Source organism: Teleopsis dalmanni, chromosome 2 (assembly GCF_002237135.1).
Source record: "Teleopsis dalmanni isolate 2A chromosome 2, ASM223713v2, whole genome shotgun sequence".
In the NCBI taxonomy this organism is placed as follows: Eukaryota; Metazoa; Arthropoda; class Insecta; order Diptera; family Diopsidae; genus Teleopsis; species Teleopsis dalmanni.
In genome coordinates, this window is record NC_051847.1 from 4,438,970 (window position 1) to 4,451,220 (window position 12,251).

General features: G+C 30.9%; 3 protein-coding genes across 3 annotated transcripts in view; all 3 read left to right on the forward strand.

Moving 5' to 3' along the window:
• LOC119684118 (maltase A3-like) overlaps window positions 1-1,922 on the forward strand; it is a 3,005-nt gene extending 1,083 nt beyond the window's left edge. Inside the window, exons 2-7 of the mRNA XM_038098075.1 lie at window positions 6-346; window positions 464-717; window positions 791-989; window positions 1,051-1,502; window positions 1,561-1,704; window positions 1,772-1,922. Coding sequence (XP_037954003.1) covers window positions 6-346; window positions 464-717; window positions 791-989; window positions 1,051-1,502; window positions 1,561-1,704; window positions 1,772-1,847 — 1,466 coding nt within the window. The 3' untranslated portion in view covers window positions 1,848-1,922. The remainder of the gene's footprint in view (window positions 1-5; window positions 347-463; window positions 718-790; window positions 990-1,050; window positions 1,503-1,560; window positions 1,705-1,771) is intronic.
• A 5,019-nt stretch (window positions 1,923-6,941) lies between these two features.
• Window positions 6,942-12,251, forward strand: part of LOC119684128 (maltase A3-like) — a 6,005-nt gene continuing 695 nt past the window's right edge. The window contains exons 1-2 of the mRNA XM_038098090.1: window positions 6,942-7,447; window positions 12,031-12,249. Of these exons, the coding sequence (XP_037954018.1) occupies window positions 7,213-7,447; window positions 12,031-12,249 (454 nt within the window). The 5' untranslated portion in view covers window positions 6,942-7,212. The remainder of the gene's footprint in view (window positions 7,448-12,030; window positions 12,250-12,251) is intronic.
• Window positions 8,612-10,996, forward strand: LOC119683729 (maltase A3-like). The gene is made up of 7 exons (XM_038097538.1): window positions 8,612-8,702; window positions 8,764-9,507; window positions 9,566-9,819; window positions 9,896-10,094; window positions 10,153-10,604; window positions 10,667-10,810; window positions 10,874-10,996. The coding sequence occupies exons 2-7, from the start codon at window positions 8,893-8,895 to the stop codon at window positions 10,965-10,967; spliced, it is 1,758 nt and encodes a 585-aa protein (XP_037953466.1). The 5' UTR covers window positions 8,612-8,702; window positions 8,764-8,892; the 3' UTR covers window positions 10,968-10,996.

Sequence of the window (12,251 nt, forward strand, 5' to 3'; positions counted from 1 at the left end):
TGTAGATCCACTTTTTGGCACAATGGATGATTTTGAAGATATGATGAGTAGAGCCAAGGAATTAGATTTGCGTATTATTCTTGACTTTGTGCCCAATCACTCAAGTGACGAATGTGAATGGTTTATAAAATCAGCAGCAAGAGATCCGGAGTACGAAGATTTTTATGTTTGGCATCCTGGTTTTGAATACAATGGAGTACGATATCCACCCAATAATTGGGTTAGTGTGTTCCGTGGATCGGCATGGGAGTGGCATGAAGGTAGACAAGAGTATTATTTCCATCAATATCACAAGAAACAACCAGATCTTAACTATCGTAATCCAGCTGTGAAAGAGGCTATGCAAGTAAGCAAAAATAATAGATTTTTATGAAATAGTTTTAACAAAAAAGTGACTATACTGTGTTTCCTCTAAAATAATTAAGTTGTACTGATTTAATATAATCGCATAATTTTCTTTAAGGATGTTTTATTGTTTTGGTTGGATAAAGGTGTTGATGGTTTTCGTATTGATGCAATACATCATGCTTTTGAAGTCGCTCCAGATGCAAATGGCAATTATCCTGATGAACCACGTAACTGGTGGAACAACGATCCAGAGGATTATGGTTACACTGATCATGTGTATACAGCTGATCAGCCTGAAACTCATCAATTGGTATACGAATGGCGTAGCTTATTGGAAGAATATCAAGCACAAAACGGCGGTGATGAGCGGTAAGTCGCGTACATTAAAAATATTCCTTGCATTTATATTGTTAAACCACATACTGTATTTTTTTGAATACAGCATTTTAATGACTGAAGCTTGGTCAGATATTGATACGGTAATGAAGTATTATGGTGATGGAACTAAAGATGGCTCACAGATACCATTTAATTTCCAAATGATCAGTAACTTATGGTGGGACTCCGATGCCTATCACTATTCTGAAATGATTAATTCTTGGTTAGATCGTTTGCCTGAAGGTAAAGCAGCTAATTGGGTGGTAAGTGGAAAGGAAATTTCAGTTATGAAAAAAATTGATATGGTTTGCATGTTTTATTTAGATTGGTAATCACGATAAAAATCGTGTTGGTTCACGTTTCGGTTCGGATCGCATGGATATGTTTAATATGTTACTCTTAACCTTACCTGGTTGCAGTATCACTTATAACGGTGAAGAAATCGGTATGACAGACGTGTGGATTTCTTGGAAAGACACTGTTGATCCACAAGCTTGTAACAGCTTTGAAGATGGGTATGAATATCGTTCACGAGATCCAGCACGTACACCTTTCCAATGGAGTAATGAACATAATGCTGGATTCAGTGATAGTTCCTCAACTTGGTTACCTGTCGGTGATAATTATCAAACTGTTAATGTGGAAACTGAGCGCGATGAGCCTTTAAGCCATTTGAATATCTATAAGCAATTACAAGAACTTAGAAATGAAGACACATTCAAAAATGGTGAAGGTGAGGTATTGCCATTGAATCGTTATGTTTTGGGTGTTCATCGGTAAGAACATTTATTCCAGTTTGTTACTTTTATTACATTGATTATCTTGTAATTTCAGTTACTTGCATGGTGATTACACATATGTAACCTTGCTCAACATTTTCGACAGTATTGAAAACTTCGATTTGAGCAACCATTTTGATAACATGCCAAGCTCATTCGAATACGTTGTGATCAATGATAAGTCAATTAGGGCAATTGGGTAAGTCTAAACTACATTAAATATTTACTGAAAATATTTAAAAAAAATATCAAAAATTCCATTTCAGCGATGTTGTTTCGAGCAAAAGTATTACTTTGATGCCTAAGGAATCAGTGGTCTTGAAATCAACAACCAGACAATAAACGACCAAAGTTATTTTAAATATTATAAAATAATTATTTGTTCTGCTATAGTTTTGTGCAAATACATTTACATTATTATCTACACATAGATATATAAAAAGTTATAAATGATTTGAAATTAATACTAGTTTGAGTTCATTTAGATTTTGTAGTTTAGTTTATGGCTAATAAATTTTAACAGCTTACGAAATTCACATACTTCAATAAAAAATGAAAGTAGTTCAAAGATTTCATTAGACCCTAATGCAAATAAAATTTTTCCAGAACCAGATAAAACTCAACAGCCATTCCTCGCATGGATTTGATAATAAATTTATGACGCTAAGTTTCGTTCTCTAATCAATTAGTTGCCTATTGGAAAACACTAACCGCCAAGTAAAGGTCAATTTCTATGGCTTTGCGCTATAAATAATAAAATTGCTAACGTTAATGCCTTCTTAGTGCTTATCAGATGCCACACGTCGAGTGCATGTTCGAAACCCTCATAAAATTTTATTTTACTTCGATTACACCTGAGATACCAGAAATTGAAAGCTCAAAAATAGATTTGCGTTCATATAAGCAAAAATAAGTAACCACATTGCAATAGGAAGCAAATCAGTAAATCACAGTACCTTATCGGGAATTGCGTTTAATAATTTGGATTCGATAAATAATTTGGATTTGATTGCAGTTTATATTGCAATCGAAATTAAAATCAAATTTCATTAAACAATAGAGTCTTTACAATCGCCGCTCTCGGAACCACATGACTTCGTTATGATTAATACTACATTCATACATTTAAGAAGTTGTGAAATCATTATTACAGTAGATTGCTAAGGAAAATAAATTAATCAGATTCTTTAGTCTAAGATATATTATATCCACTACAAACTTATACTCGAACATAATAATATAAATCAATTATACTTTGAGACAAAAAATGGTAGTCCTTAAACGTCATCAGGTACTGAAACCTTTATTTGAATGGCTCATTTAATTAAAATTATTTCAAGTTGACTAAAATAATTCTAATCACGTCTTCAGATTTTAAAATATTGGGTGCAAAACTACGTTACATGTGTATAGATCCTTTGGATCTCAAAAGGGATATAATTCTGCGATTGGAACAAGTTTAGAGATAACATTATTCATTTAAAATTCACTGGATTTTTATCAGGGTAGATGTTATATTACCAGTATAATATTAGTTATATTATATTAATATCTTTATATGTAATTAATACGTTAAATATTTACTTGTTTATTTATTTATTAATATACTGCTATTATGTTTAGCAAATGCAAATTTAATTTCTTTAAACATACATTCATTGTTTTATATTTCCAAAGGTCACGGTCATCTATTGCCACAATTTCGTTAAGTGCAGACATTATTAAGTGAAGACAATTAGTTATATATAAAGTCATATATGATTTCATGTGGGGAGTCAATGTAATTCGCCATTGTTAGATTCTTTATTAAATAAAAATCAGCAATAGCAAGAGATATAGATTAAGTTACTCTCGGTTATTTCTGTTTAATATTAGCTACACAATATATTGAATATATTAGCTAATGCTTGTAAATATACTCAATATATATATTATTAGCTCATACGCCTAACTCGCAATCGATAAAGAGTGGTCTTTTCATTCTATAAATTTATTTCATTCTAAATGTCTGGTATAAGTAGGGGGAATGCTATAAATGGTAAAATGAAGTTGTTTAATATTCCAAATATGGCGACTGTAGATCAATTTTTGAAGTAAAAATACAATTGATCTTACAGTGATGAGGACCTAGGTCGACTGACTCCATTACGTCTTTCTTACAAACATTTTTAAAAAATTATATTGAAGATTGTAATGATCAATTTTTGAAGTAAAAATAAAATTGATCTTACAGTGATGAGGACCTACAATAAGTAAATAATTAAAACCACTGAATGATAAATATTTCATGGACATTACCTCGAATGCTCACGACTAGTTCACAGTAATAACTTCAGTGGAGTTCTGGGTGGAATAAGATGCTGGATGTAAGCTGAAATTATTAAGAAAGAATAATTATATAAAATAAGGAATACTATATCAATAAAATAGTAATATTAACATACCTTCTCTGTGTGTCCGTCCAACTTTATTTTAAATAATTTTTTTTTAAAAATAATTAAAAGGAGCAGTCAGGGAAGCTACTGGTTTCTTTTTGGTTGGTTTGTTTGAAACGGAATGTACAAAACGAGTGACAGAGTATTCTTTTGCTGGATTTGATTAACTAAAAAAAAAAAACTTCTGTGAACTATAAGTAATATAATTGCATGAATTTTCCTTTTTGTCTGTTCGGTTAAATATACCCGAAATAAGTGCTGTTATTTTGTGCGGTAATTTTTATATTGAACACTGAATAAAGAAAACCGGTGAAATCAAAACCAAATAATTTCCAAAACCGGGGTATTCAGAAGTAATACGAGTAAATTAAAATAGGTAACAATCCTCATAGAAAGTGGCGCAAAGTTAAGATTACATGTGAACTACAACTTAGCGTGGACTCCAATCGAACTTAATTTGCGTGTAGAATTAAAAGAAAAAAAAAGGAAAAATTTGAAAAAAATATAAATACATAAAACTAAATAACTAAAGCCTAAAAGGACGAAATAAACTAACCGGAAATAAAAAAAAAATATAATAATAAAAAAAAAAAATAGAAAAAAAAAACTCATTTTTTTAAAACGAAAATTCAAATCAGTGGTTTAGTTGGTGACTTTAACGGGGTTATGTTTCGTGATTCTTCTGATTAAACATCTAACAGCAGAATTGCTGGCGATCGCGCCAGCTATATCATCAACAGTAACAACAATTCAGACGCTAGCAGCCGCTACCACAGCTACAACAACTTCGCTCTGGCACATAGCCCCAGCGTACAAATATTTTTTTTTTTTCACTATCTCTCTTATAGAGTAAATATTATAATATTACATAGTTTCTTTTGCCTAACTTATATGTTCATATGTATGAATTGTTAGTTACTTTATTTTTAATTTTATTTTTTTTTTTTTGTTTTTAATGAAACAATTGTAAATTCAACAAAGCAAATAATCTAAGTCCACTTGAGTTTTTTTGTCTTTAAAATATTATTATTCAGTATTAATAAATAGAAACATATTACATATAAAATTTTTATGGAGTAAATGTGAATAAAATGTTAGACAAACTAGGTCTAATTGGATTTTTTTTTGAAGATATAATTAAGTTAATAATAAAAATTATAATAATAATTAAGTAATAATTAAGCTTATATTATGTAAATTGTATGATCTATCTTATTAATTATTAGTGGACTTAGTAGTTAACTCCTTTTTTTTGTACCCCGCTCTTTTTTTTGTAATATTTTAATATTACATAGTTTCTTTTGCCTAACTTATATGTTCATATGTATGAATTGTTAGTTACTTTATTTTTAATTTTATTTTTTTTTTTTTGTTTTTAATGAAACAATTGTAAATTCAACAAAGCAAATAATCTAAGTCCACTTGAGTTTTTTTGTCTTTAAAATATTATTATTCAGTATTAATAAATAGAAACATATTACATATAAAATTTTTATGGAGTAAATGTGAATAAAATGTTAGACAAACTAGGTCTAATTGGATTTTTTTTTGAAGATATAATTAAGTTAATAATAAAAATTATAATAATAATTAAGTAATAATTAAGCTTATATTATGTAAATTGAGGAGCGGTGACGTCATCTCAACGACTGCGGTGAGTACCTCTTGTTTTTTTTCTCGGTGTTTCTTTTTTTTATATTAGTTTTTGTTTTGCTATTTAAATATTTACAGAAGAAAATTATAAAAAAAAAAATTAAAAAAAAAATCTAAAGTATATTGTTAATGAAATCTTTCTATAGTAGTAAATGGAGAAAAAAATGTTTTTCCTGAATATAAATTAAGTAATTAAATCGTAATTTACTCCTAACTTCGACAATTTACCTATATATTATAAATGATAGTTTATTTTATTCATCATGTTATTCTTTATTTAACAAGTTCGCTTTGTTCTTTTGGATTTGTAATTGTAAAGAATTAATTGTAATATTTTTTTTTATTATCATAGTCTTGTAGGACTTTCAAGTCATAAATAAGGTGAAGAGTATAATCTAAATTGTTGTGTTCCACATATAAATCTGACACAATTTTTTTTCCTAAGCAAATTTTGGAAATCTTGCATTAACACCTTAGGATACCCTGAGTATACTCCGGCCTTGGAAAGGGCCAGAAAGGTCTTTTATATTAACTTCAAGCATTCTATTTACATTAATATTGAACATTAATATTTTGTTATATTATGGACATTAATATACTGTCCATAAAGTCAATAAGACTTTATAAACTAAATTACATTGATGGCCAAGTTCTTAATGAAATAAATCTATAGCTGGACATATAATAATATATTCATCTCACTTAATTTCGATTAGGTTAGGTTAGAGTGCTGGCCTTGTGCGCAAAGCTCACTTGACTAGAGGTCAGCGTACGAGCAACTTCGAAAGGCATGACTCCTCCATTAGGTGAAGATGAACGAACCTAACAATTCTATAAATTTGACTAAGTCCGGTAAGGTAAAAAAGGAGTCCCGAAGACATTAGATCTTCTCCTAGCTAAAGATGGGCATTGGCATATGAGGTAGAAAACGGTTACTTCCTCATCTCCAGAAGCTACAACAAAGACAAAAGTCATTATAGGGTAAATCCATTTTAATAGCATGTTTTCCTTTTATGCAGTGACCTGTCAATACCGATACTGCAGTGCTAAGCATATTACGCTTTAGTTGAATTAGTTGACTGGTATATTTTTGTGCAGTTTACAACAGGTTCATGTAGGGATCCGATAGCAGGTCATTTCGACTAGATAATCAATGTTATGTGCAGTTACTTTATGATTGGGGATTCTATTTTTGCAACAAAAATTAATTTATATATAAAGAAATAGTTTTTACATATATTTGAGCTGAGTGAAAATTTGAAAATAATGTTGCATGCATTAATTATATAAATTAACTATTAAATATAATCAATTTATAAGGTGCTTTACATTTTAGGTGTATCGTATTTAATTAAGATCAATTGAATCATGTGTCATCATACGTTGGCTGTGCCATAAGCTAAAAAGTTGTCATCTCATTTTCAATCCAATTCATCTCATTTTATAAATGTTTTGTAATTTCGAACGCTTAATTTAAATATTCCTCGTCAAAACGCTGTATTTGAGAGAAGCGCCGAGTTGACCTGATGAAAATTATTTTAATGAGCGATCAGATAAGTTTGTGGTTATTTATTTAATTCAGTTGTGATTTACGAGAACTTGAGTCAATATTCGTAACGATGCCTTTACGCTTGGAATCATTTTACCGGTGTTTAGCTTTAACGTTTATTCTTTTTAGTGTTTCTAATGCTAATTACAATAATAAATATGAAAATATTGAGTACATAAAATTAAAAAAGACAAGTACTGAAAAAAAGTTAGGCTCAAAAGCATGGTGGCAAACAGCTTCGTTTTATCAAATATATCCAAGATCGTTCAAAGATACTAACAATGATGGCGTTGGAGATTTACGGGGTAAGTAAAAACGTATTGACAGAAATATTATTTAAGAGAACAATGTTAATAGATATATAAAATAAGTGAATATTTGCAATCAATCTATCATTATATGCTTTCCTCTATTTAATTACTTAAGTCAATAAAAATTCAATGAAGGTGTGACACAAAATAAACAAAAATCCTATTATAAATAATTTTTGTGTACCGAAGTATTTACCCATCATTTAAGTTATCAACTTCATCAAGTTCTACATAATAAACAAACAGAACACTTCAGTCCACTTCGATGACTAAGTCACTCTGTTTGCCATATCGAAAACTTCTTGAAATACCTAATACTTAAGTCCCAATTTGATTTGTATGGGGTGATATACATTAGCTCGATGATAGGTGATAAGAGATTGTAAAAAGCCACAATTTTCTACAAGGCTCCATTTGAAGGTTAAAGAAAGATTAAATATTTTTTAATGAGTTTTTTATAATACCTGCGTGTCTGCTAAATTTTATAGCCGCAATAAAGAAGAGAAAGATTACTTGAAATTGTTCGTTTTTGGACAAAGTGGAACTACTTAAGTAATCTAGTAAAAGTACGAGATATATTTTAAAACCAATTATTAAGCATTACGAGGCTTCATAACTTATGCAACTAAGGTTTGAATTTGATTAAATGTGATCTCATTGAAATATATACTATATACTTCAAATATATGATTAAGTATTTATTGGAATATAATTAATTTGTTATCAAATCAAATCGAATTGCAGTAAACAATATAAATATTAATTATTGTAAATATATAATAATATAAATATACCTACATATGTGTATGTATACGCAATACAATAACATTACAGAAGAAATCTGTAAGCCGGACTAAAAATAATATTCAGTTATTTGTCTATATACTTTGCACATACTTTGCAAAAAGTGTACGTTCTGGAGAATAGATGGCTTATTAGATATAAACAATTGTAAATTTTAATAGTTATGACAAAAATATAAGTTGTTTAATTTCATATTTAAAGCATAATCATAATCAAATTACTGTACAATATAAAGTTAACACTTAATCTTAATTGAACCACTCTTATCAGAATACGATTTATGCGATTGAGTCCTTATAAATTCATTGCAGTGCTAATTACTACTCGTTAGATCATATTTATATACCGGGTTCATATGTTTGACATATATACATTTAAGTGCAAGTGCTTTAATTTTTAACATTAGTTGGAAATCTTTGATTATATCAATCAATATGAAATATAGGTAATTCGAAACATTTTTTATTTATGAACTAATCTTAACTTATTTTTGCCTTTATCTTTAGTGCAATAAAGATTAGGTTCGCTACAATATAAACTGGACGAAAAACAAAGTAGTTTTTAATATTTTTGTAAAAACAATTGGACACAAATAATTTTGAGAAATTATTAGACTCAAGCGAACGGTCGTCGCGATGAGTCCTAAGTGGGTCTTAGTGTTTTTGTTTTGCTTTGGCGCAACTGATATTAGTCTGGCTGCCAAGGCTTGGTGGCAAACAGCTTCATTTTATCAAATATATCCGCGTTCTTTTAAAGACAGTGATGGTGATGGTATTGGCGATTTGAAAGGTGTGACGGATAGTTTAGCTTATCTAAAAGAAATTGGGATTGCAGCCACATGGCTGTCACCGTTCTTAGAGTCGCCAATGGCTGACTTTGGTTACGACATATCAAATTTTACAAAAGTTGATCCGCTCTTTGGCACCATGGAAGATTTTGATGAATTGATGGCAAAATCAAAAAAGTTGGGTGTGCGTATTATATTGGATTTCGTGCCAAACCATTCCAGCAATGAGTGTGAATGGTTTATTAAATCAGCCGCAAAAGACCCCGAATATAAGGATTTCTATGTTTGGCATCCAGGTAAAATTGAAAACGGTGTACGCTCTCCACCCAACAATTGGGTAAGTGTATTCCGTGGGTCCGCATGGGAATGGCACGAAGGCAGGCAAGAATATTTCTTACATCAATTTCATAAAAAGCAGCCGGATTTCAATTTTCGTAATCCACAAGTACGCGAGACTATGAATGTAAGTAACTTAAAGGTATTTGGAAAAATTTAAGGCTGTGAAGAATTTTTGGTTTTAGGAAATTTTACGATTTTGGTTGCGTAAGGGAATTGATGGCTTCAGAGTCGATGCCATACACCATGGTTTTGAGATAGCCCCTGATGCAGATGGCAACTATCCCGATGAACCACGAAATGATTGGAATAATGATCCTGAGGATTATGGTTATGTAGATCATATATACACGGTTGATCAACCAGAAACACCACATTTAGTGTATGAATGGCGCAAAGTATTGGACGATTTTCAAAAGGAAAACGGTGGAGATGAAAGGTATTCAGCTCATATTTTGACTTTTTTGGAGTTGATGTTGATGCCTATTTTCTTTCTTCATCTTTATACTGATAAGAATTTTAATGGTAGAAGCTTGGTCACCAATTGACACAATGATGCACTACTACGGTAATGATACTGCTGAAGGTGCACAGATTCCTTTTAACTTTCAAATGATAAGTTACTTGTGGAGCGGTTCCGATGCCTATCATTACGCCGAGCTAATAAATGCTTGGTTAGATCGTATGCCTGCAGGAAGAAGTGCTAATTGGGTGGTATGTAGTTATCAAGACGATTTAGTGCTATGTGTATGAACATTTTTTTCACACTCAGATAGGAAATCATGACAAAAATCGTGTAGGTTCACGTTTTGGCAGCGAACGCATAGATTTATTTAATATATTGCTACTCACTTTGCCCGGTTGCAGTATTACTTATAATGGGGAAGAGATTGGAATGACTGATGTGTGGATATCATGGAATGATACTGTTGATCCGCAAGCTTGTAACGGGTTCGAAGATGGTTATGAGTACCGCTCACGTGATCCTGCTCGTACGCCCTTCCAATGGAGTGATGCCAAGCACGCTGGTTTTTCAACTGGCGAAACTACTTGGTTACCTGTCGGTACAGATTATGAGTTGGTTAATGTTAAACGACAACGTGGTATAACATTCAGTCATTTGAATGTTTTTAAGCAACTACAGGTTTTGCGATCGGAAAAAGTGTTACAAGATGGCAATGCTGAAGTAAAGGCAGTAAACTCTAATGTATTAGGTGTCAAGCGGTGAGTGAGGCAAATAGGGACAAATAGTACTACAATAAGAATTATTTTTTTTTCACTAATAGCTACTTATATGGGGAACAAGTATATATTGTTTTGCTCAATGTGTTTGAACATGTGCAATATATAAATTTGGATGACAGTTTCAAGGGAATTCCAAATGAACTGGAATACATACTTGTCAATGATAAGTCACCAAGAAGAAAAGGGTAAAACATCTAAATTATAACAAATATATTAGAATAAATCTATATTTTCTATTTCTATTTTAGTGACTTCACTTCAGTTAAAAGCATTACATTAATGCCCCATGAAGTAGTGGTGCTACGTTCGGTAGAGAAAATTTATACTTTTTCATTTTTGTAATAGTATTTAACTAATTAACTAACCTAAATAAAAAAATTCTATATACAACAATCAAAAATTTTGCTATCTCAGACATTCAATGGATGGTAGTGATTTATTTTCACGCGTTGATAAATTTGTCATTGGGACAAAGGCTATATTCTGTGAATATATGTTCCCACACATTTTAAATTAATTTAAAAAATACATATTTAGAATTATTATTATTATTTATCAGCATGATTAAGAATATCGTGAGGAATGAATGTATACAATGCTTATCTCTTGGTAGTTATATATTTGTGTGCTATATGTATATATAACACACCTCTGTTATGCAGTATGTAGTGTGCTTTTATAGCCGAGCACACCAGTACTTATCTGTGATATGACTTACTCTACATGCACTTGTTAACGGTGCTATTGAACTCATAATGCGGTAAGCGGTAGCAATAAGCAGACGATAATATTTAAATAAGCCTAATGATAACCACAATATTATATAAAAAAGCGAAATATATTATTTGTGAGAAACGTGTGTCTAATGCCTCTCCCACCGACAACCGACCACCAACCAAGTTGTCAACATATGTTTTTATTTTTATTTTGATTTTTATTTTGATTTTGATTTTTTCGTTACTCTGCGGGATAATGTTTTTTCTCGTGTCAGTCTTGTTTCGTGAATCGTCGTGTGAACACTGAGTTGTTAAGTGGAGAGATTTGTGGAATATTTTTTTAGTCATGCCGGGATCACTGCTGCACTGGGTGACATTCATTTGCGCATTAAGCGTGATATATGCTGGCGTTTTTCCAAATTATCGTGCTCACTTCGACTTTGTTTCTTGGGATAAAGAGAAAACATTAAAAGAATTAAATGCTGAAAAAAAGTGGTGGCAAACGGCGTCTTTTTATCAAATTTATCCAAGGTCTTTTAGTGATAGCGATGGAAATGGGGTGGGAGATTTGAGAGGTATTTAAATAATATATATAGTAATGTATTGCGTTTATCGGTTTATTTTGTTATTGTTTTTAAATTTCTTGTTATTGTTTTGCCATGTTATTCATTTGCAAATCTTCTTTATAGGCATTGCAGAAAAATTGCCGTATTTAAAAGAAATTGGTATAGCAGCAACATGGCTTTCCCCAATATTCACCTCACCGATGGCAGATTTTGGATATGATATATCTAATATTACTGAAATTGATCCACTTTTTGGCACCATGCAAGATTTTGAGGACTTAATAGCCAAATCTAAAGAAGTTGGAGTTAAGATTATTTTGGATTTTGTACCCAATCACACCAGC